This window comes from Arvicola amphibius, chromosome 2 (genome assembly GCF_903992535.2).
Source record: "Arvicola amphibius chromosome 2, mArvAmp1.2, whole genome shotgun sequence".
In the NCBI taxonomy this organism is placed as follows: domain Eukaryota; kingdom Metazoa; phylum Chordata; class Mammalia; order Rodentia; family Cricetidae; genus Arvicola; species Arvicola amphibius.
In genome coordinates, this window is record NC_052048.2 from 2,711,883 (window position 1) to 2,733,641 (window position 21,759).

The 21,759-nt window shown below is 46.0% G+C and overlaps 1 protein-coding gene across 5 annotated transcripts in view; it reads right to left on the minus strand.

The window, feature by feature from the left end:
* Positions 1 to 21,759, minus strand: part of Ccdc91 (coiled-coil domain containing 91) — a 169,088-nt gene that overhangs the window by 69,114 nt on the left and 78,215 nt on the right. For all 5 annotated transcript variants that reach the window (XM_038319703.1, XM_038319702.1, XM_038319700.1 and 2 more), the window contains exons 7-8: positions 13,201 to 13,278; positions 787 to 894 (exon numbers count right to left, since the gene is read on the minus strand). In XM_038319703.1, coding sequence (XP_038175631.1) covers positions 787 to 894; positions 13,201 to 13,278 — 186 coding nt within the window. The remainder of the gene's footprint in view (positions 1 to 786; positions 895 to 13,200; positions 13,279 to 21,759) is intronic.

Here is a 21,759-nt window from a genome sequence, read left to right on the forward strand (position 1 = left end):
GTGTGTGTGTGTACAGGTGCTTGCAGAGGCCAGAGCTGTTGGAGTCCCCAGGGCTGACATTACAGGTGACTACAAATTTGTACAGGAGGGCAGAGGCAGAAATTTTTTTTTTTTAACAGAACAGATTCCTATCTGAGTCTAGCTTATCCACAAATCTCCATCAAATTCTATACTTTATTTCCTAAACTGTAGTTAATTTTCTTTCTATTCTATTTAATGGGACTTTTAAAAAAAGCTGTTTCCATATTCATTTTACAAGTTTTATGTTATAAAGCATTACAAGAAGTGTTTTACAGACATTATTGACTATTGTACTTAATGATGGCTTAATGCAGCATATCGGTTTGGCTTTTAAAAACAAAGTTCAAACAGAAATTAGTACTTATACAAAATAATCAAAAACTCCAGAATGGACAGGTTACCTCCCTGTTAGTGTAGATATATTCTGTTTTTCTCTGTTTATTTTGCAATTTTACAACCTGAACATCACTGACAACAACTGTCACAACAGCCATTCAGACTCTGAAGCACTGGGCAATCTCTTCGCTTCTGTGACTTTGTGAAGCTTAATTTAACCCAGAAATGGAAACACGAGTAATCACAGATTAGGGGGAAACCCACACAGTGTAGGCCTGTGCCCTATCCTGAGTCTGTCATAAAGTTATCAAGCTGTTTACTCCGGTGCACTTCTCCTCCAAGCAGGCAGCTGATGGGGTGTGACAGCCCTCCAGGGAGAGGGAGGCAGAGGGAGCGCTGGCATGCGCAGGGTACATGGTCAACCCGTACCTGAGCGTGGAGCAGCTCCTCACACCTGTGAGCCTGCTTCTCGATTGCAGACACATACTGTTTCTCGATGGCATCTAGCTGCTGCTTAACTGAAGACTGTAGAAGTGCCTACAAACAAGCAAAAAAAGAAAATTATTTGGCTCCGACAATCCCTGGAGCTGGCTCCTGTCGTGCCAGTGTCTGACAGCTCGGCATCTCAAGCAGGGCAAGCTGCACTCTGGGACCCACAGGCACGGCAGCGGGGCGCACTGACACGGCACATTAAGCGTCTATCTTTAGGTTTTACTGCTGCCGATACTACACTTTTTTGGCTCAAATTCTACACACCTTCTCCTTAAAACAAAAAAAAAAAAAGTCAAGTCATAGAAAATGATAAAGAGGGTAAATATCTCCGCTAAATAGAAATTCCGTTCAGTAGAGACCACACAGGATGAAGAGCGAATGAAAGCTGATTGGGGGGGGGGGGAGGAAAAAAAGCCAGACATATTTCACTGGCTGACAAAACTCCACATCCCCTGGACACGCTGTAGTACCCACGGGCCAAGCATGATCTTCGAGACCACAAGGCAAGTGGAAGCAGATGGTGGCTCTGAGCAACCGAGACACTAAAGCCTGCCCCCCAGGATGCTCGTGCCCCTAAGATGAAAGGGTGGAGGTTAGGTAGGTCTAAGTCAGCCATAAAGCGGTATTCATAAAAGGTAGCAGGGCTTGTGAGACGAAATTGCATAGCGTGGACTCCGGAAGCCCGGAAGGGGACATACAATGTTACCGCTCCCACAAAGTCCAGTCAGCCAGTGCTGGTGCCAAAGTACCCCTTCCTGGACATGCTCAAAGGACTGCCAGCTTTTCCCCTTTCTGTTCTAAGCTCTGTGTGAGTCTACCATGTTCCCGTGATATCTATGTGCTATTTATAGACTCTAACATCCTAAACGTGCACAAGGGCCCCTCAGCACACACTCCACTGTTAAGCCTATGGTATAATAAACTACTCACAGGCGGAGCAGCAACTCAAGGCAGACTCATCTTATGGAAAACAGACCTCCGGCATATTTGCCAGCGAAAGAAAAGCGAGCCAAATCTCCTAATCTTTGTTTTGAAAATAGACTTATTCAGTTGGAAACAACAGGCATCAAAATCCTAAATAAACAGGCAGGCATTTTTTTTTTAAGAAAACTAAAAATATTTTTTAAACCTCTGGATAAGTCTCAGATGCTCAGAGAACTGGCTCTTTCGCAATGGGGGTTGTGACGTTGCTGTCCCAGCTGCACATCAGGTCCTGGCCGAGCAGAGGGAGAGACCAGTGCTCACCCATGGTGAGACTGCTCCAGAAGTGGCCTCAGTCCTAAGCTGAGAACCTAGAGAAACGTAAGGAGTGATGGACAGAGAAACCAAAATTAAGCTTCTGAAAGGGACCAGAAACATCTAATTTTCCTATGGCAAAATTTAGTACTTTTTTGTTAGCTTAAAAAAATTCTTTTTGGAGGTTAGTTTGAGGCAGAATCTCACTATTTAGTCTTGGTTGGCCCGGAACTCACTCTGTAGATCAGGTTGGCTTTGAACTCACAAAGATCCACCTACCTTTGTGTTTCAATTGCTGGGCACGATTGACATAAAAAATCTCATTAAAGAATGACACAGACAATTTTCTCGAATAAATGAAGGTCTTTCATAAGGAATGCCTTCTGGTTTTGAGATGGGGTGTCAAGTGGCTTAGGCTGCACTCAAACTCGCTATGTAGCTAGGTTATACTCCTGTCCCTACTCCCCAAGTCCTGGGAGGACAGTGTATATCCCCATGCCTGGCAAAACTGTCATTCTCTTCTGGAAGTGAAATGTGACAGAACTGTTTAATTCAGAGTTGTTTTCAACTCCCTACTTGCTGTGGTCCCAAGCTATCCCAAATTCAAATGGCTCTTAATTTCTGGTCAGTTATGTTCTTAGAAAGAGAAACAATAAAACAGTCTCTTCACACTATGGAGACATCACCTGAACAGCCTCCGGAGTCACACCATCCCTAATCTTTTGAGCACTAGACGTTGGAGGATGGGTCTCTTGTTCAGAGAGAAGAAAAGGCCAACATCCCAGCTGCATGCACACAACCTCCTATCTGCAAGGAAGGTAGACAGTGCACATTCCATTTTAAAGACCCCAGAATGCCGAAAGACAGAAAGCAAGCACTCTCTGATATGTGTGTGTGTGTGTATGTGTGCGTGCACACGTGTGTGTATATCAAGGCCTGGGAGTGGGCTTGGTGTGTGTGTGTGTGTGTGTGTATGTCAAGGCCTGCCAGTGGGTTCGGCGTGTGTGTGTGCGTGTGTGTGTGTGTGTATGTCAAGGCCTGCCAGTGGGTTCGGCATGTGTGTGTGTGCGTGTGTGTGTGTGTGTATGTCAAGGCCTGCCAGTGGGTTCGGCGTGTGTGTGTGTGTGTGTGTGTGTGTGTGTGTGTGTGCGTGTGTATGTCAAGGCCTGCCAGTGGGTTCGGCGTGTGTGTGTGTGTGTGTGTGTGTGTATGTCAAGGCCTGCCAGTGGGCTCAGCGTGTGTGTGTGTGTGTGTGTGTGTGTGTGTGTGCGTGCGCATGTCAAAGCCTGCCAGTGGGCTCGGTGTGTGTGTGTGTGTGCGTTTGTGTGTGTGTGTGTGTGTGTGTGAGAATGGCAAGGCCGGCCTGTGGGCTGGGCACAACAGCTGGTATGAGGAAACCAGGCCAGAGTAGAGGCAAAGGCAGGAGACCTGGGAGCCACAGCAAGCCCTGACAGACCTCCTCAGTTCACTCAATGCTGGGATGGTTAGTGCCTCAGTCCAGGAAACTCTCCAAAGCCACCCTTCCATCTCAGTTTTACACTGTGGACACAAAAACATGCTCATAGTAGCCAGTCGTGTTTCTGGCTTCCTGTAGAATCATATAAAACAAATAGTGAAACAGGCATGGATTTTAAGTCAAAAAAGGTACATTAATATTAACATTCCTAACTTGTCTTCTGTAATTATACTTATAGATAATTGCATGGGACAAAGGCTTAAGTATGAATTTAAGATTTCTAATTCACCCTGGCTCCTGATTCAAGTTCAAATGTGCAGTCCCTATGACCCAGTCAGGAAAAGGCCATTCTGACCCCATATGCTCACCTCTGGGAAGAAGATGAAATCCCCACCTCAGGAGTGAACACCACGTATCTGGGGAGATTCTATTTCATTTTACAAAAAAGAGAAAAAAAACAAACCCTATTGTCTTAAGTTTTTTAACAACTTAATTGAGACATCAAAGGTTTCTCGTTTTTCCCCTTGTTTTAAAAAAGAGTGCCAGCAAGGTCACACAGAGGCTGCAGGCAATGTCTGTCACCTTCTGGGTAAGGAGAGGGCTGGCATTCAGACTTTTCTGTACACTGAGGACCAGTGCCGCATTAATACACAATTCAAAAGAGAAATCTCAGCTGATGGGCGTCGATCTCAGTGGAACTCAATATGGTCTAGCCATGGTATAAAGTGCTTTAGGGGCTGCGAAGGCCAAAGCAAACCTCTAGGACAGAGGGAGAGTTTCCTGCTGGCCTTGCTGCTACAGGATTCTAGTAACGTAAGAGCTGCTACCTCAAACACCACACACGTCTCCCAGAGAAAATGTCTTTTGTGCCATGGACAACACATTAAAATTAAGAAGTTTCTAAAATTAAGTGCACCACAGAGGGTGTGCGTGTCTGCCTTCCAGATACTTCAACCTTTTGAAAAGTTGCCACACGGGCCAGCCTCTCTCTTTGATGCCACATCCTGGTCCTTGTGGCTGGAGTCACAGCCATGGCTTCAGCTGAAAGAACACAGAGAGGAAAGGAGAGCAATTCCTGCCTCCTTGTCCCCGGAGGATGAGATGGAGCTCGGTGACTGGTGCAGGAAGCCGGACACTGGGGAGAAGGTGCTGTGTGTGTGTGTGGTGGGGGGGATCAGCAAAGACAGCTCTGAACGTCCCAAGCATAGGCAGGCCGGCCCTACATCAGGACAGGAGGGCCTGGCTCTTACTATGACTCCTCCTCCACCTGTTTGTTTACCTGCATTTATCGATACAGGTCCCTGTGTCCCCAGTATCAGCAGTGGTAAATGGGAAGAGGTGCTGACCCTTCCCCCTTGGTGACAATGTTCTCATTTATAATGGCGGTGGCTTTGCTCTTATTGATGGCATTCTAAAATGGGATTCTTCTAACAATTTCCTGATTGTTTTGTGTTTTAAAGTCCCCACTGTGTATACATAAAGTAGACTCTTGGAAAAAAAACTGGAGTCAACATTACTTTTAGTAGCCGCTAGATTTAAAATCATTACTATTTTTCTTTCCAACTTGGTGGGATCAACTCATGAAGTACAGGTGTCTCAGGAGAGAAGAAAGGGTGCCTCCCATGCAACCTCTACCAGCACCGAGAGCTGAGAGGCTGGACTCAAATCAACTCACTGGAGTGGCACAAAGACACACCGCCTTGATGTCTTAGTTCATGAGGAGCAAAGTTACAAGACACCCCCACAGGTGGTTTGCAGTCATGAGGTGACAACATATGACAAAAGCGACCGCATGAGGGGCAATATCTGAAATCCGTAAGACCTGCTGGCTTCTTAGAAGTCAAGAGCTACTCCCCAGAACTCAGGCTTGCCCAGGGTACGGAGCAGGCCACACAGACATGACAGCGACACTGGATTCCGTGTCTAAACCAGACTGGGACCGACTGGCGTGGAAGAATCTCACTGATAAACAGTGTGAGCTGGCCTGGCAGCCCTGCCATCAACACACCCCAAATGGGGGAGGGGCACATGGATCTCCCACAAAAATCACGAAACCAAAGTATGCTGATAACGGGAAGTAGAGAGGAGCCACAGGTGACTTTTCCACTGAAATCCCTCTGCTACACAGCAAGCTGCACACAAATCAGACGGACTTTACATTCTAAAAAGGCAGTCACCTGTTTTCAAATTTTCAAAATTATTCATTGTGTATGTGAGTATGTCCAAAAATAACAGTAGCTTTGGTAAGACAAACCCTTTGGTGATACATAATTACATACACTGTGTGTATGTGTATGTGTGTGTGTATCTATACACACATACATATATATAATTGTGCATGTATATATATAAAATACATATAACTTCATGTTCTCACACTGGGAAAACACAGAAAGCTAGCTAGAAAGAAAGAACAAACACAACTCACCCTTTCTGATCTTGACCGTAAGTTACACTAAGTTAGAAACAAGACAGACAGTTAAAGGATTTCTTGGATCATTAGATCTCTGTCTGTCCAGACTCAGAATCTATTACACATATAAAGAACAAATTTAATCACTTCTCTCTATATTGGTCAAACAGGCAAGAAACGTAAAAGAGAAATGCATTCCTGTAGATGGTTGCCTCTGCAGAGCTGCCTATCAACACCTGCTCCGCACTCAGGAACTCAATTTAAAGTGAGATGTCAAACTCCTGTGTCCCTTTTCTCTCCTGGTGGCAGCCATGACATCTGTTCCAACAACGAGTAAATGCATCTGTGTTACAAGCATGTCCATTCTTTGTCCAGTCCACTCACTGCTTCTCAGGCACTTTCTGAAGGCATTGATCCACAGACCCGCACAAGTGAGAGCCAAGACTGCAGGAATGACACCGGACACTGATGGGGTTGCTGGGAGACATGTTTTGACGGATATCACTGAGCAGCTGCTTCTCCTCGAGCGTGAGCTGAGATGGACACCACTGGACCTGCTCGGATTCAGGCGGTCCACTCCACCAGAACACGCCAGGCCTCAACTCTGGGACTGAGGAAAGGGAGGGCAGGACCTGTGGATTCACTGCCCTTCTACGTCTCTAAGAGCATTTGCAGGGAAATAAGCAGAAACTGGCATCCTAGCCTATCTGGTAGGGCAAGAGGGACAGTGGCCAGATCAGATGCTCAACACTGAACAGCATGAACACTTTGATTTGTACAGTGAAGGCTCAGTGTGGGGAGAGCAGGTGCTGTGGACTCGGGGAACAAGAAGCAGATAAATGTGGGTCATTCTCAAGTTTATTATCCTGGGGTTCTTCCTGGAGAAGATCAGCAAAGGATGGCAAGAGAGGCGGGAGGAAGGAACGGAGAAGGGGGAGGAGCAGTTGGGGAGGAAGGAGAGAGTGAGAAGGTTGGCGTCTTCATCCGGAAGTCTCCCCCCTGCCCCACTACCAAGGGGCTACTTACCAACAACACAGGCCAAGCCTTCATCTATAAAAGAACAAAGTTTCTTCCAACGTTCCCAGTGTCCTTCGGTTTTGGCCTGGCTAGAAAAGCCACGAGAATAGCCTGGCATGTGGAGTTCTGGCTCAGTCCTGCAAACTCAGAGGCACAGGAGAGCCATTCTCCAACACTCAACCTCCTTCAGACTTCCAGTGAGGCTGAGCTTGGTGGGAGGGATGGGGGAAGACAGGCCAAGGCCCGAGTCCCATCCAGTCACTCCTATCTAGCAGCAGGCTGTTGGGCCAGACTTGGCTGGCAACAGCAAACAATGTTAGCGTCCAGGAAAAACCTGATCACATGATAAAACTTGGAATTTATGAGAGTCCCTGCTCAATCAAATAGCTAAAAGCTATAAATTTATTTCATACCTTTGGAATAAGAGAATAGTGAGATTCAAATAAAAGTATCCTAAATTTTATTTTTCCCATCTTTGGATGAAGACCCAGAAACATCTAATCAATGGAAATTACCCAACAAAGAGAAAACAAAGTTGTTTCTCCAGTTAGAAAAGAGCTTTATATAATATGAAGTAACTGTACACCCTGGGAAAAAGTCTCCTAAATGCAATATCTTCCCCCCCTTACTAACGGTACAGTAATCTCATGAGCTCAAATAAAGCACCAGCTAGGGGAGGATCTGGAAAAATGGATGTAGCAATCATGTGATTCTCTAGGCTGGCACACAACTGGCACTGGCTGGATAGAATTCAATGCGATGCTTACCAACAGGAATTTAAGGCATATTCAAACAAACAAAAAAAAAAAAAAGCAAAAGACCAATGCTCTCACAAAACATGGTTTAGTTACTATGGGAAACTGGAATACCAAGACTGAGCTGAGATTATTTCAGAACAACTTTATGTAGCAACTGTAGTGGCATGTCATTTGTAGTTTAATAAACAAGGCTTGCCTGAAGATCAGAAAAGTAAAAGCCAGCCTTACAGACCACGCAGCAATTACACACACCTTTAATCCCAGTAGCCACATAAACTTGCTATAGAAACCAGGCTAGGTAGTGGTGCACGCCCTTAATCCCAGAACTAGAGAGGGTTATAAAACAGGAGGAGACAGCTCTTAGACTCAGTCCCATTCTGCGATTCCTGGAGGTGGGATCACCATTTTGGACAGAGGTTGAGGTAAGAGCCAATGATTGGCTGCTTTGCTTTTCTGACCTTCAGGTTGAACCCCAATCTTTGTTTCTGGGTTTTACTAATCGTGCTTCAAGCAACCTCACACTTTTCTGTTGTTAAGCGGCAGAAAGGCCTGTGCCTAAACTTCAGTGCGTCTACTCAGTGCCTGAATAATGAAGGGAGTGCGGGGGGGGGGGGGGGGGGGCATCAGAATATTTGCATCGCAAGAAAAAGATTTCTGCCCATGTCTTGTTTCTCATTGAGAAGTCCAGTATTTACAAGTACAGCTCATGCACTCAGTAATGAGTGAAGTTTGGCTTCTGCATTACAGACAGAACTAAAGGTGGACATGCAGTTGAGCTTCAAAACTAAATGGTAGGAGAAAAGTGGCACTGTGTGCCCATGGGGAAGACATCTTCAAGTGTGTAGATACCATAAGGTAGGTGAACTGTCTGGTTGGATGGTGGCTGGTTGATCAGTTGGTTGGCTGGCTGACTGGCTTGCTGGTTGGATGACTGATTACTTGGTTGGTTGGTTGGTTGGTTGGTTGACTGACTGGCTGGCTGGTTTGTTGGTCAACTGGTGGGTGGGTTGGTTGGTTAGTTGGTCAATTGGTGGGTTGGTTGACTGGCTGGCTGGCTGGTTTGTTGATTTGGACATTTGTTCTGATACAAGATTTCAGTAAGTAGTCCAAGTTGGCTCTGAATTCATTATGCAGCTCAGTCTGGCCTGGAACTCAACAACTGTCCTATCTCGGCCTCCTGAGTGTTCCTACACCCAGCGAGAAAATGAGTTTCTTAAATGACTGCTTCTTGGCCAAGTGTAAGCCAACAATAAACTGGGGAAGGAAAAGGTAACAGCACTGGAGGCACAAAAATCGTCCCTGATGTTTGGCCAGCATCTCATTTTCATGTCACAAAAATAAAAAATGATACAGAAAATGTTGAGCCACTCAAAAATAAGCCAAAAAAAATACACGTTTACAGTTGTAACTTTTTAAGCATCATCTCTGAAGAAATACAAAAACCAAACTCTGTATTTTCACATACGAAGCAGGTAAAAAGTCAAGGTTTTAACACTTCTGTCGAATGTGATCTGAAATATGACCAAACCTTTTAATTAAAAGATATTAAATGCTTTTGGGTAGGATGCAAACCACTGAGATAGCCCACTGTCCTCTAAATCCTTTGATTTAAACAATAGCAAAAGAGTATACTTTAATTCCAAAATTAAACAAGGTGAGCTAGACAAGAAAACTACTTATAAACCTCTACTGAACGAAATTCTAAGTCTGTATTTAAGAATAGCAAAAGAAAAGTCTTTTACAAAATGACTGCTCTTTAAGTAAATCCTACGCTAAGTTTAAGTTAAAAACAAAAAAATAATGTGGGAAAGGGTGGGGCTGCAACTGAACAAAATATCCTCTATATGGTAGCAAAACAAACATTTTAAGCAAAAGAACATGTTCAGATCCTACTTGTGTCAAGCTGGAATTTTTAATGAACCGAGCTCGAGTGAGATAAATAAAAGCAGCACATTGGACTTGAGTGGCTTGAGACCGTCCCAACGCTATTAGAACAAGCTAGAGACTGGATTTCAACACACTGAGTCAACTAAGTACTTCCCTGGAAAATTCTTCCAAGAGTTACTTGGGGAAAAAAGAAAAACCGTTTCTGAGGTGCGGTTAGCACTGAAAATTACCTTACCTCCAGTACTGGTGGGCGCTGTGCTAGACTACGGTGTGAGAAACTGGGAAGAGAGCAAAAGAAAGCAGGAGCTCTGTGCAGAAGGTGCTCTCTCTACAGACAAGTCGAGACAGACACCACGCAGTCCCTCTGTGGCAGTAAATGCTGTCCTTTTTCCATGCATGACTTTCCTCGGTTCTCCCCTGGGCTGGTACACTGGCCTTCCTCCATAAAGAGCTCTCTGACTCCAAAAACACAAGGCTGGAGTTTGTTAGAAACCATCTTTGTGTAAATCAAATCCTATTCGCTGAGCTACAATTAAAACTCAAATGCTTCCTTCCCCTTAACTCTCAAGAACAAGGATCAGTCCTCTCTACACTCACTTTCTCTGAATTTATCCCATTGTGAAATCACATATGTATATACACACATGTGTGCATACAAGTGGATGCACACCCTTATGGTTCAATCAACAGGAAAAAACACAGAAAATAACAACAGAAAGCTGAAGCCAAACCCAGTCACAGACAAGGAAATGCAAGTGGAAACAGTCATGGCACACAGGTCCTTTGGGGAAAGACACAGGCCCTTGCTACACCAACTGGTTTAGTTTCCCAAGAAGATACCCACCCCAGAATATGTGCCTTTGACAAGCAACACAAGGTATTTACCATGCCCTATAAAATCTGAGAACCAGTGTCACAGTGCTCTGATTCGTAGACAACTGCTCAGATCACCTTCAAACAAAAGCACAGGGTATCAAGGCCACTTGAGTTAGGAAAGGCAGACACAGTATCAGTGTCCCTGGCAGAGGTTCTGCGCTTCTCAGAACCGCTGGTCCTGAGGCAGCACTCTATGAAGACAACAGAATTCCACGACTACCGAATGAGCAAATGAGAAGCTTTTCTGCTGACTGTGCGTGGGAATCTTGGGTACCAGACTCTAGGGCCTTTCAGGACTTACATTTGCACCACAGAGGCACTCACAGGGCTCTCTAAGGTTCCAATCTCAAAGGAAGAGCCGATAACACAGCCTGGCTACACTCGTGCTTCTAGTGCGCCTGATGGAAGAGTCTACAGTCCCAACGTATCTGCACTGTTTCTCCTGGGGGACTCAACACTGCTGTGCTAGATGAGGAGCTTACCAGAGAGTCGGTGAGGAAGAAGCCCGTGGAAGAAGCCCGTGGACACAGCCCACAGCAGTTCATGGAACAAATTTATGCTGTCTGAACAGAAACTCACTATCTAGGATATGACAAATTCAACGTCACTCTGTAGGCCATTTGATTAATTCCCAACTCTTCATTAAATCACGATGGAGCAGACTGGGACTTTTCAGTCATCCTTGAAGGTTAAACCGTGACTATGGTAGATAAGCAGATACAACGAGCAGGTCTCAGCCAGCCTTCTTCAAAAATGGAACTGGTAAAGAGTATTATGAAAATGCATATGATTTATTATCTCATTAATTACCAGTGTTGAGAATGATACAAACATGTTTGTTAAAGAAGGGATATTGTGGAGCTGGAGAGGTGGCTCTGCAGTTAGGGGCACTGGCTGCTCTTGCAGAGGACTTGGGTTCAGTTCCCAGCTCCCACATGGCTGCTCACAGCCACCGGAAGCTCCAGTTTTAGGAGATATGTGGCTGTCATACATAAATCTTTTAGCTAGCTTTTAAAAAGCATGTAAGTTTTTCAAATTCATTTAAATATTATAACATTTTTTCCTACAACAGGTAAAATCACATCAGAGGTAGAAACACTAGACAATTAACTAATTATATAGTATTTTGCATTACACTTCACCTGCCGATAGTCTCAAATATTCTGAGGCTCACAAATGTAACTCAATGCTCAGTGTGACTCTGTAATCAGTGACTACACTTTCAATGGTCACTTACTACACTCAGTGGATTGGTCACCAAACAAGGTGTGTGGGGTCTGAACTGTCCCACAAACGCTCGTATGTGAAAACCTTGGCGACAGATGATGAGATCTTCTGGAAATGACTCATCATGGTGGACCTAACCTCAGGGAGGCAGTTGGAGGAAGTAGGTCCCTGGGGACATGCCCTTCTAAGACCCCTCCTTGTTGAATGGCAACGGAGGGCCGTTTTCTGCCACCCAGCTAGCTTTACCCAAAATAATTATACGGAAATTGTATTTATTTAAACACTGCCTTGGCCCATTAGTTTTAGCCTCTTATTGGCTAATTTTCACATCTTGTTTTAACCCATATTTAGTAATCTGTGTAGCACCACAAGGTGGTTGCTTACCAGGAGAGATCTTAACCTGTGTCCGTCTCGGAGAGGAGAGGCATGGCGACTGCCTGAGGTGTCTGCCTGACTCTGCTTTCTTTCTCCCACAATTCTGTTCTGTCTACTCCGCCTACCTATGTTCTGACCTATCAGGCCAAGCAGTTTTATTAATTAACCAACGAAAGCAACAGATAGATAGAAAACACTCCCACATCACCTCCCGGGCTTCCATCAAGTGAACATCTTTGCCACGCACATTCACCATGACACTCAGCTTTATTATGGACCCAAAGCAAGGAGTCAACAGACTGTGGAAAGGAAACCTCCAAAACCATGAGCCAAAAATAAACCCTTCCTCCCAGAGGCTGTGCAGAGCCAGTGTCTACAACAGTGAAGAGGGCTGACAAACACGGAAAGCTGTATGAGAGATCTATGACCTGTGTGTGGCTCTGTATGACCTGTGTGTGGCTCTGTATGACCTGTGTGTGGCTCTGTATGACCTATGTGTGGCTCTGTATGACCTGTGTGTGGCTCTGTATGACCTGTGTGTGTGTGGTTCTCTATAACCTGTGTGTGTGTGGCTCTATATGACCTGTGTGTGTGTGGTTCTCTATGACCTGTGTGTGTGTGGTTCTATATGACCTGTGTGTGGCTCTGTATGACCTATGTTTGGCTCTATATGACCTGTGTGTGTGTGGTTCTCTATGACCTGTGTTTATGTGGCTCTATATGACCTGTGTGTGTGTGGTTCTTTATGATCTGTGTTTATGTGGCTCTATATGACCTGTGTTTATGTGGCTCTATATGACCTGTGTTTATGTGGCTCTATATGACCTGTGTTTATGTGGCTCTGTATGACCTGTGTTTATGTGGCTCTATATGACCTGTGTTAATGTGGCTCTATATGACCTGTGTGTGGCTCTATATGACCTGTATGTGGATCTGTATGACCTGTGTCTGGCTCTATATGACCTGTATGTGGATCTGTATGACCTGTGTCTGGCTCTATATGACCTGTGTTTGTGTGTGGTTCTATATGACCTGTGTGTGGCTCTCTATGCACAGGAGTAAAGCTTTCCCTGGGTTTGCAAAGGTAGCAGAACTCCCGCACTTACCTTATACTCATCCACAATAATGCTCAATGCCTCGTGCCCAGCCTTCCTCATGTCTTCCAGTTCTTGCTTATGCTTTTCCTAGAAAGGAAAAAGGAAACTGTACCTATAATTTGTTCTCCAGGTTTGTGCCGGGGTAGTAATAAAGTGACCACCTTTCCTTTTATACCCCGTGGCTTGAAGAACAGAGTCTGCAGGTGACATCGAGGAGAAACAGATTAGCTGGCTTGACTTTTTTGGATAAAAGTTCATCTAGAGGCAAGCAGAGAGGGATGGAGGCATTTGTGAGGCAGAGGCAGGGGCTCTGTGTGAGTTTGAAGCTGTCACAGTGAAAGACAAGCTACCCAGGGCCGAACAGAGAGATTCTGCTTCAAAAAATTTTAAAAAGAGGACATATTTGAGTACTTTCTCCAAAATCAGGTTTGTTTTCTGCACAAAATTCAGTAATATGCAGGATTTTATGTCTTCCATTATTCCTTATGATGAAAATAAAACACCTTGATCACACTTGGTAATCGAGCAACACTCATTCTTTAGTTCCTTATGTCCAGAGGGTCCTCACAGGAGTGCCAGAGTCTGGGCTCCTGAGGGTATCAGATTCACAATCCGGCACTCCCTCCTCAGAGCACCTCAGAGGCAGATGTGCTGGGGATTCAAAGAGCAGCTACTGAACAAATACATGCATACATGAGGAACTGTACAGTCAGCAGCAACATTTGCATAACTATCATAGTGTGATTCACTGGGTATCACGTTAGCACCACTTGGGGTGCTAAATTCTTCAAAGGTGGATCCTTGAGAAGACAGCCTAAAGCTAATTTAAGCCAAGCAAAGCGAGGAGGGGATGGAAATGGCCATGAGAAAAGAAAGAACATTAAGATGTAGGAGGCAAATGGGGAAGGGATGGTGATGGGAGAAAGGGGGAAAGGGGGGAAGGAAAGCTGAGAAAGAAGGGGGCACAGTGCAGCAGTCACCGTGATGTCAGGAAAGCTGCATCTCCCTCCTGATGCAGGGATGAGCAACTTCAGGCCTCCCTGCCAGGGGATCAGAGGGTGGCATTCAGTCAATTAACATGGGAGCAGAGTCCCCAGGCAGGGGGGTGGCTCACTGGTGAAGCCTCTGCTGCACAAGCATGAGACCAAAGTTCAAGCCCCAGCGTTCATTACAGCCTGGTTGTATTGGAACGTTCCCACAATCCCAGAGCTGGGGCTTGCTAGACAATCGTCTCAAATTCAGTGTGTGTGGTGTGATTTAGGAAGACATCAGACATCAGCCTCTGCTCTATACACATGTGCACAAATACATATATACACACACACACACACAAATACCTGTGCACACAATACACCTAAAAAGTCACTCTAACCATTATGGATACAAACTTCACTATAAATGCTGTGATGATGCAGCATGGTTTCTCCAGGGGTGAGGACGCTCTGAGTTTCCTGTAGTTTAACCTCAATGGCAGGAGCACCCCAGGAAGTTTCTCCAAATAGTTAACCTGTGGTCGTTATAAAGTAGCTAATCAAGAAAAGCCACTTCTTCATGCTTTGGCCGCTGCTCTGTATCAGGTGTTTCTGCCCACAATATTATCATTTGGCTTCATTGTAGTGTGAATTCTAATTGGTCTTAATAATAAAACCTGAAGTCAGATATTAGGGGGTAAAAGCTGCAAGATCAGAGAAGCAGCAACATCCCTTCCTGTCTCCACCTCCCTAGTGCTGGGATTAAAGGTGTGAGCTACCCCTGCCTCTGTTTCTCTTTTAGACTGGATCAATCTCATGTAGCCCAGAGTGGCCTTAACTCAACAGAGACCCATCTGCCTCTCACTCCTAACTGCTGGGATTAAAAGTGTATGTCACCACTGCCTCATCTCTAAGGCTAACTTGAGGCTAGCTCCACACACTGATCTTCAGGCAAGCTTTATTCATTAGATCACAAAGAGAATATCACCACACTTCATGTATTTCAACATTCTATCTACAATCCCAGCTTTGATACTTGCAGTGGCTGGCAATGACCCCACCCCCAAAGACGTGGTTTGAGTCATCATTCTTGTATCCAGTGTGACTACACCTGGATGAGATAAGATCTGGCCATCCTGGAGTTAGTGCAAACCCTAATGCAACTGCTGGGATGCTTGCTAGGGAAAGGGAGCGAACGTGAGGCAGAGCTTCTGAGAGGCAACGAAGACCAAGTGGAGACAGTCGTGCTATAGCCAGACAACACGGAGCACCATCCTTCCACGGAGAACAGTCATGTGTAACCAGACAACACGGAGCACCATCCTTCCACGGAGAACAGTCATGTGTAACCAGACAACACGGAGCACCATCCTTCCACGGAGAACAGTCATGTGTAGCCAGACAACACGGAGCACCATCCTTCCATGGAATACAGTCATGTGTAGCCAGACAACACGGAGTACCATCCTTCCACGGAATACAGTCATGTGTAGCCAGACAACACGGAGCACCATCCTTTCATGGAGAACAGTCATGTGTAGCCAGACAACACGGAGCACCATCCTTCCACGGAGAACAGTCATGTGTAGCCAGACAACATGGAGCACCATCCTTCCACAGGAAGACCAAGTGGAGACAGTCACACCATAACCAGACAACAGGGAGCACCATCCTTCCACGGGAAGACCACAGGGAGCACCATCCTTCCACGGGAAGACCAAGTGGAGACAGTCACACCATAACCAGACAACACGGAGCACCATCCTTCCACGGGAGCCTTCAACAAGACCTGGCCCTGCAGAGGTGGCTGTTGAATGGCTGCATGGGTGAGGTCGGGAGAACGAGGGTGTGAGAGAAGGAAGCCGGCACTGCTCTCAAGAATGCTGTGTTGTGACACATTCCATACAGTGACAAGGAGAAAGGGCTGAAGCAGAAGTGACCGTGGGGGCAAAGGCCTCATTTTAAAGTAAAAATGCCTTAACAGACTGAATGTTGGTGCAGACGTGAACGCAACAGTGCTTCCGGGAAGGTCAGAGAGGAAAATGAAGAGCATGATATTGACAAATAAAGTGCGGGTGACTTCCACCACACAGTGGTAGACACCTTACAGGGACTACAATCCACTGCTGGGCAGGAAACAATTTATAAGCAATGTGTTTCCATATGCGCGCGCACACACACACACACACACTTAACAAACACATGGTGTACTTAAATGTTAGTAAAGATCATGGGGGGATTCACAGAAATGGTTCCCATGGGCAGGGTCCTGGGAGGAGGGCAGGCAACAGACACTATGAGCAGGAGACCACGTGTACAGAGCCTTCCACAGTCTGAACTATGCAAGTCTGTTTTCATTCTGAAGGCTGATGACTTTATAAAGAATAAAGTGAAACTGTCTGTCTTAGAAACCACACTTAATTCTCTAACGATAACGACGGCGACCCCAAGGCTGGGGATGAAGGAAGGAAGCTTGAGGAAGCAGCAGTCCCAGCTTCAAGGACCGTCGGTGTGGGCGCCTGCCTGACCTTAAACACAAGTGAGCAAGGCTGGAGTGCGTGGGCACCGAGGAGAAAAAGAGTGGGCAACTCGTGGGTCTACACCCATACAGCATCACCGACTGTGAAGGCAGCACACGCTCACGCCCCAGAGCCGCGCGCGCCCCAGAGCCGCGCGCAGGACCAGGCGAGTTCACACCAGTCTGCCTTATCATCTATCTTCCTTTTGTTTCTGAGGAAAATTAGAAACTCATAAATCAAAAAGATTTCATTAAGCTCTCTCAAAGCGAAGACCACAAATTCTAATACAGTTTGACAGTGAGTAAGGATATTACATATGTTGAAGAATCTGGGCTTTCAAATGCAGGAAGAAAATAACTCATCAAAATGGGGAGAGTCTATGCTATCAAGAAAATATATCTTCTCCTCTGTCTGTGGCCAGACATGGAGCTCGACTAAGAAGTATTCACTGGAGTTTAATCATGCTAAAAAGAGACAAAAGGGTCAAGCGTGTCTGCTGCCATAAAATATTAAATTCCCTAATTTTTAAAAGTCAAGAAAAGATTACTAAATTGCTTTTAAATTCCAAACTACCTATTTTCTGTAATATTTGCAACTTGTTAAACTCAATTTTATTCAAATATTACATTTTTAGTGTAACTGAAGATTCCCTACATTACAGCCCCTAGAATTTCAAATTTACTCTTTTCCTTTTTTGGGGAAATATCTATTTATTCCAAATAAAATAACTTTCTGATATGAAATTAATTACCAGAAGGAACTACTTGTGACATAAAGTATATCTTCTATCTCGTAAATGCAATGTTCTCCCTCTCACAACTGTTAATTGACAAATCAACACAGGCATTGGCTCTCAGAAAACACGGGTCAATTTTCTCAGGTTAACATCAGAGGAACACAGAAAGTGCTGAGCAGAAACAGGGGGCGTCCACCTTGAAAGGACCAGGAGTCCCTGATGCACCGAAAAGGCCAGGTAGCGTTCTGCCAAGAGAGCGGTTTTGATAAAACAAGACGACAATCCTGTAACTTTCTACCGTTTGCAAAATCTGCTAACAAACCAGTGCAATATCTCATAACTACGGAAAGAGGAAGACCAAAGACAAAAACCAAATTCCTTCCTCTACAGTATTTTATAAGAAGATAAATCTACAGGTAAAAGGCAGAAATATGAGGAGCCCTTTTCTCTAAGTCCCTGTTTTCTCTCGGCACTCTCCCTGCAGGGGAGACAGCTTGCAGGACCTTTGTTTGTTTAGAGGGTTAAATGTGCATGGTGTGGAACCTCCCTGCCCAGCTCACTCCCTCAGTCTCTTTGAATCCCTCCCGTCTCAGTCAGTGGGTCAGCTGTTCCAGTAGCAACAGAAATCTACCACACCCCTAGACCCTTCGTGAGCTTCTGAAGCCAGGACAATACCCAAACAGCCAGTGACATGGTACTGTCCTCTTCTCCCGTGGATGCAGTGTGATTCCCAGAAGTCCTGGGTCTGGTGGTATCACCAACAGAATTACCTCGGGGTCTTCACAGGCTTCCTCTCCCCACTCCCTGCAATGCAAACCTGGGACCCCACATGGGATTCAAACCCTTCTGTCCCACGCTCTGTGCTCAATCCCCACTGCTGAAATTCTCACTGCCCTCTATAGTGTAGTGATGTCAAGGGTCTGTTTGTCCTTGGCTGTCTTCACTGCGCAATGAGCAGCTGAAAACTACAAACCTGTTTCAAAAATGAAATTGCCCTCCAATGCAGAGACTGGGAAGACAGCTACTCGGTAAAATGCCCACTGCACACATGCATGAGCATCTGTAACTCAGTGCTGAGCGGTGGAGACTGGCGGCACCCGGACAAACAGATGAGCTCCCAGTCTAGTGAGGGATCTTGTCATAGAAAGTAGGTGGAGGGCGAGAGAGGATGACAGCTGCCGGATAACAACCTAGGCGTACAACACACGCATGGACACACGTACGCGCACACATACACACACACACACACACATACACACACACCTGCCACTGATGGATAACATCCTAGGCATACAACATATGCATGGACACATGTACACACACACACACATGCATATACACACACCTGCCACTGATGGATAACATCCTAGGCATACAACACATGCACGCACACACACACACACACCTGCCACTGATGGATAACATCCTAGGCATACAACACATGCACGCACACACACACACACACTTGCCACTGATGGATAACATCCTAGGCATACAACACACGCACAGACACACGTACGCACACACATACACACACGCATACACACACACCTGCCACTGATGGATAACATCCTAGACGTACAACACACACACGGACACACGTATGCACACACACACACACATACACACACAACTGCCACTGATCAATAACATCCTAGGTGTCTAACACACGCATGGACACACGCACACACACACACACACACACACACACACACATACACACACACCTGCCACTGATCAATAACATCCTAGGCATACAACACACGCACGTACACACGCGCACACACACGTGTGCACACACACATGCACGCACGCACACAGCACTCGTGTGCTCACAAATTCTAAGCTAATAACACTGTCTTCTAAGTTCCAGATGAGTCATTTAAAGTGCAGTTTAAATGGGCTAATGCTGAGAACAGGGAGCAGGCAGTGACAAAGTCACCCGATTGAGCCGTCCATGAAGCCTATACGGTCCTGTATCTACACCTCCAGCCCCTGACCCAGCCGTCTATACGGTCCTGTATCTACACGCCCAGCCGTCTATACGGTCCTGTATCTACACGCCCAGCCATCTATACGGTCCTGTATCTACACGTCCAGCCGTCTATATGGTCCTGTATCTACACGTCCAGCCGTCTATACGGTCCTGTATCTACACCTCCAGCCTCTGACCCAGCCGTCTATACGGTCCTGTATCTACACCTCCAGCTCCTGACCCAGCCGTCTATACGGTCCTGTATCTACACCTCCAGCCCCGACCCAGCTGTCTATACGGTCCTGTATCTACACCTCCAGCCCCGACCCAGCCGTCTATACGGTCCTGTATCTACACGCCCAGCCGTCTATACGATCCTGTATCTACACGCCCAGCCGTCTATACGGTCCTGTTTCTACACGTCCAGCCGTCTATACGGTCCTGTATCTACATGCCCAGCTGTCTATACGGTCCTGTATCTACCTGCCCAGCCCCTGGCCCAGCAATAATTCTAATAATTTACACAATCTACTGTAAGTCAAAATATGATTTTTTTTCTTCTTAAAGTTTTTTAGGTTTCCTTCTTTCACGCCTGACATATGTACATGTGCCATGTGTGTGCCAGGTGCCCCCAAAGACCAGAAGAGGGGCACCAAGGGGTGCTGGGAACCAAACCCCAATCCTCTCTAAGAACACTGCTCTCAACCACGAGACCACCTCCTCAGCCCCTACCTGGGCTTTTCTGACAAACAGCGTGGACAGGCTCAGGGTGCAGCTTGGGGGGCACAGTGTCTGTGCAGCAGACAGAAGGTGCTGGGTTTAACACCCCCCATACCCCAATCACCATCACCTGCAGAAGAAACCAGCAATGCAGGAGCATGGCTTTAAAGCAGAAAACAAAACAAACCAGATGTGAAAGGGCTCATTCCCACGACAGAATCCTGCCGAAGTGATGGCTGTATCACAAGGAAACAGGAATGCTTGCTATGCTAGATGAACAGCAGATAGGAAGGCATGGATCAGACCACAGTGAAAATATTCGTTAAGGACAAGGAGCCAAGCGCGGAGCTGGTGTCTAGGGATACATGAGGGATAATACCGACCCTTGGCATTAAGGACAAATCTCCCAGGGCCAACATTACCACAGAAATTATGCCATAAACTGAAAAAAATAGTGTAAGTCACCACTGCAAATTGAGGACAACTGGCCTGGAACAGCTCCAACCGAGTCTGAGCTGCAATCAGCGGTGAGCTGGAAAGCTGTGTTACAAGCGTGTGAATAGAGCACGCCACAGCCAAAAGAGCAGAAGTTGTAAACAGTCTAGCAAACGGGAAATACCTTCATTAGCAGAAACCAGACTGAAACCCCCTGTGCACGCTCAAAGATAGGACAGTAGTCAGGTTGTCATCTAAGGAGAAAAATAAAGATTTTTCCCACAAACCGCTGAGGTAAGGCTTGCTCTCATCTCCCTTTGCACCCACTGGAGCAGGGCGACTCCAGGGTCAGCAGGAGGGGTCACAGGACCCTACAGAACAAGACCAGCAGCGTTCCTTTTCTGTGTCCTCGCACATGGTCATTCTCCAAACCCTTGCCTGCCTCTCGAAATGAAAATGCTGTGCACCCCAGAAGCAGCACAGAGACTCTGGACAAACTTTAGAAAACGGCACCTATGCCACCCCAGCCAAATGCTGGCCTGAATCAAATGTTCACATTGACGTGGTAAGCCTTTCTAAGTTCCCATTAGAGATAATGCAACCACAATTACACAAGTCATCACGATATAACCATTGCTGAAATCCCCAAAACTCACCATGGAAATTTGTTTACCCATCAGAGCTGAAGGAAAACAGTCTCTGAAGTACCTCCCAGGAAGTGGGGTTTCTAAACTCTGCACCTGCGAGCACCTACCAATCAGGCAATCACACTCGCGAGCACCTGCCAATCAGGTGAGCACACTCTGCCACAGCACCTGCCAATCAGGCGAGCACACTCTGCCACAGCACCTGCCAATCAGGCGAGCACACTCTGCTCACAGCACACCAGGCTGGAACTGCCTGTTCTTTTGAATTAGAGACTGAGTGACTGGGAGTTGCCTACTTATTTTCTCCATTTATTGCTAAGAAATCAGATCAAAGAGTCTATTTTTATGTCCCTGGAAAGGAATATGGGGAGTGAAAAATGCAAGAGAGAAGGAATTACTTTTGTTCTTATAATCCACCCCTCAAGGTAACTCAAGTTTGTTCTCTAACAATAAGCCAATTATCAATAGGAAAGCAAAGATTTCTTTGACAGACATCTCTGCTACACACAAGACGTGCGCATACGGGTTTTCTTCTGGGTCTCCTATAGAAAGCAGTGTTGCCACA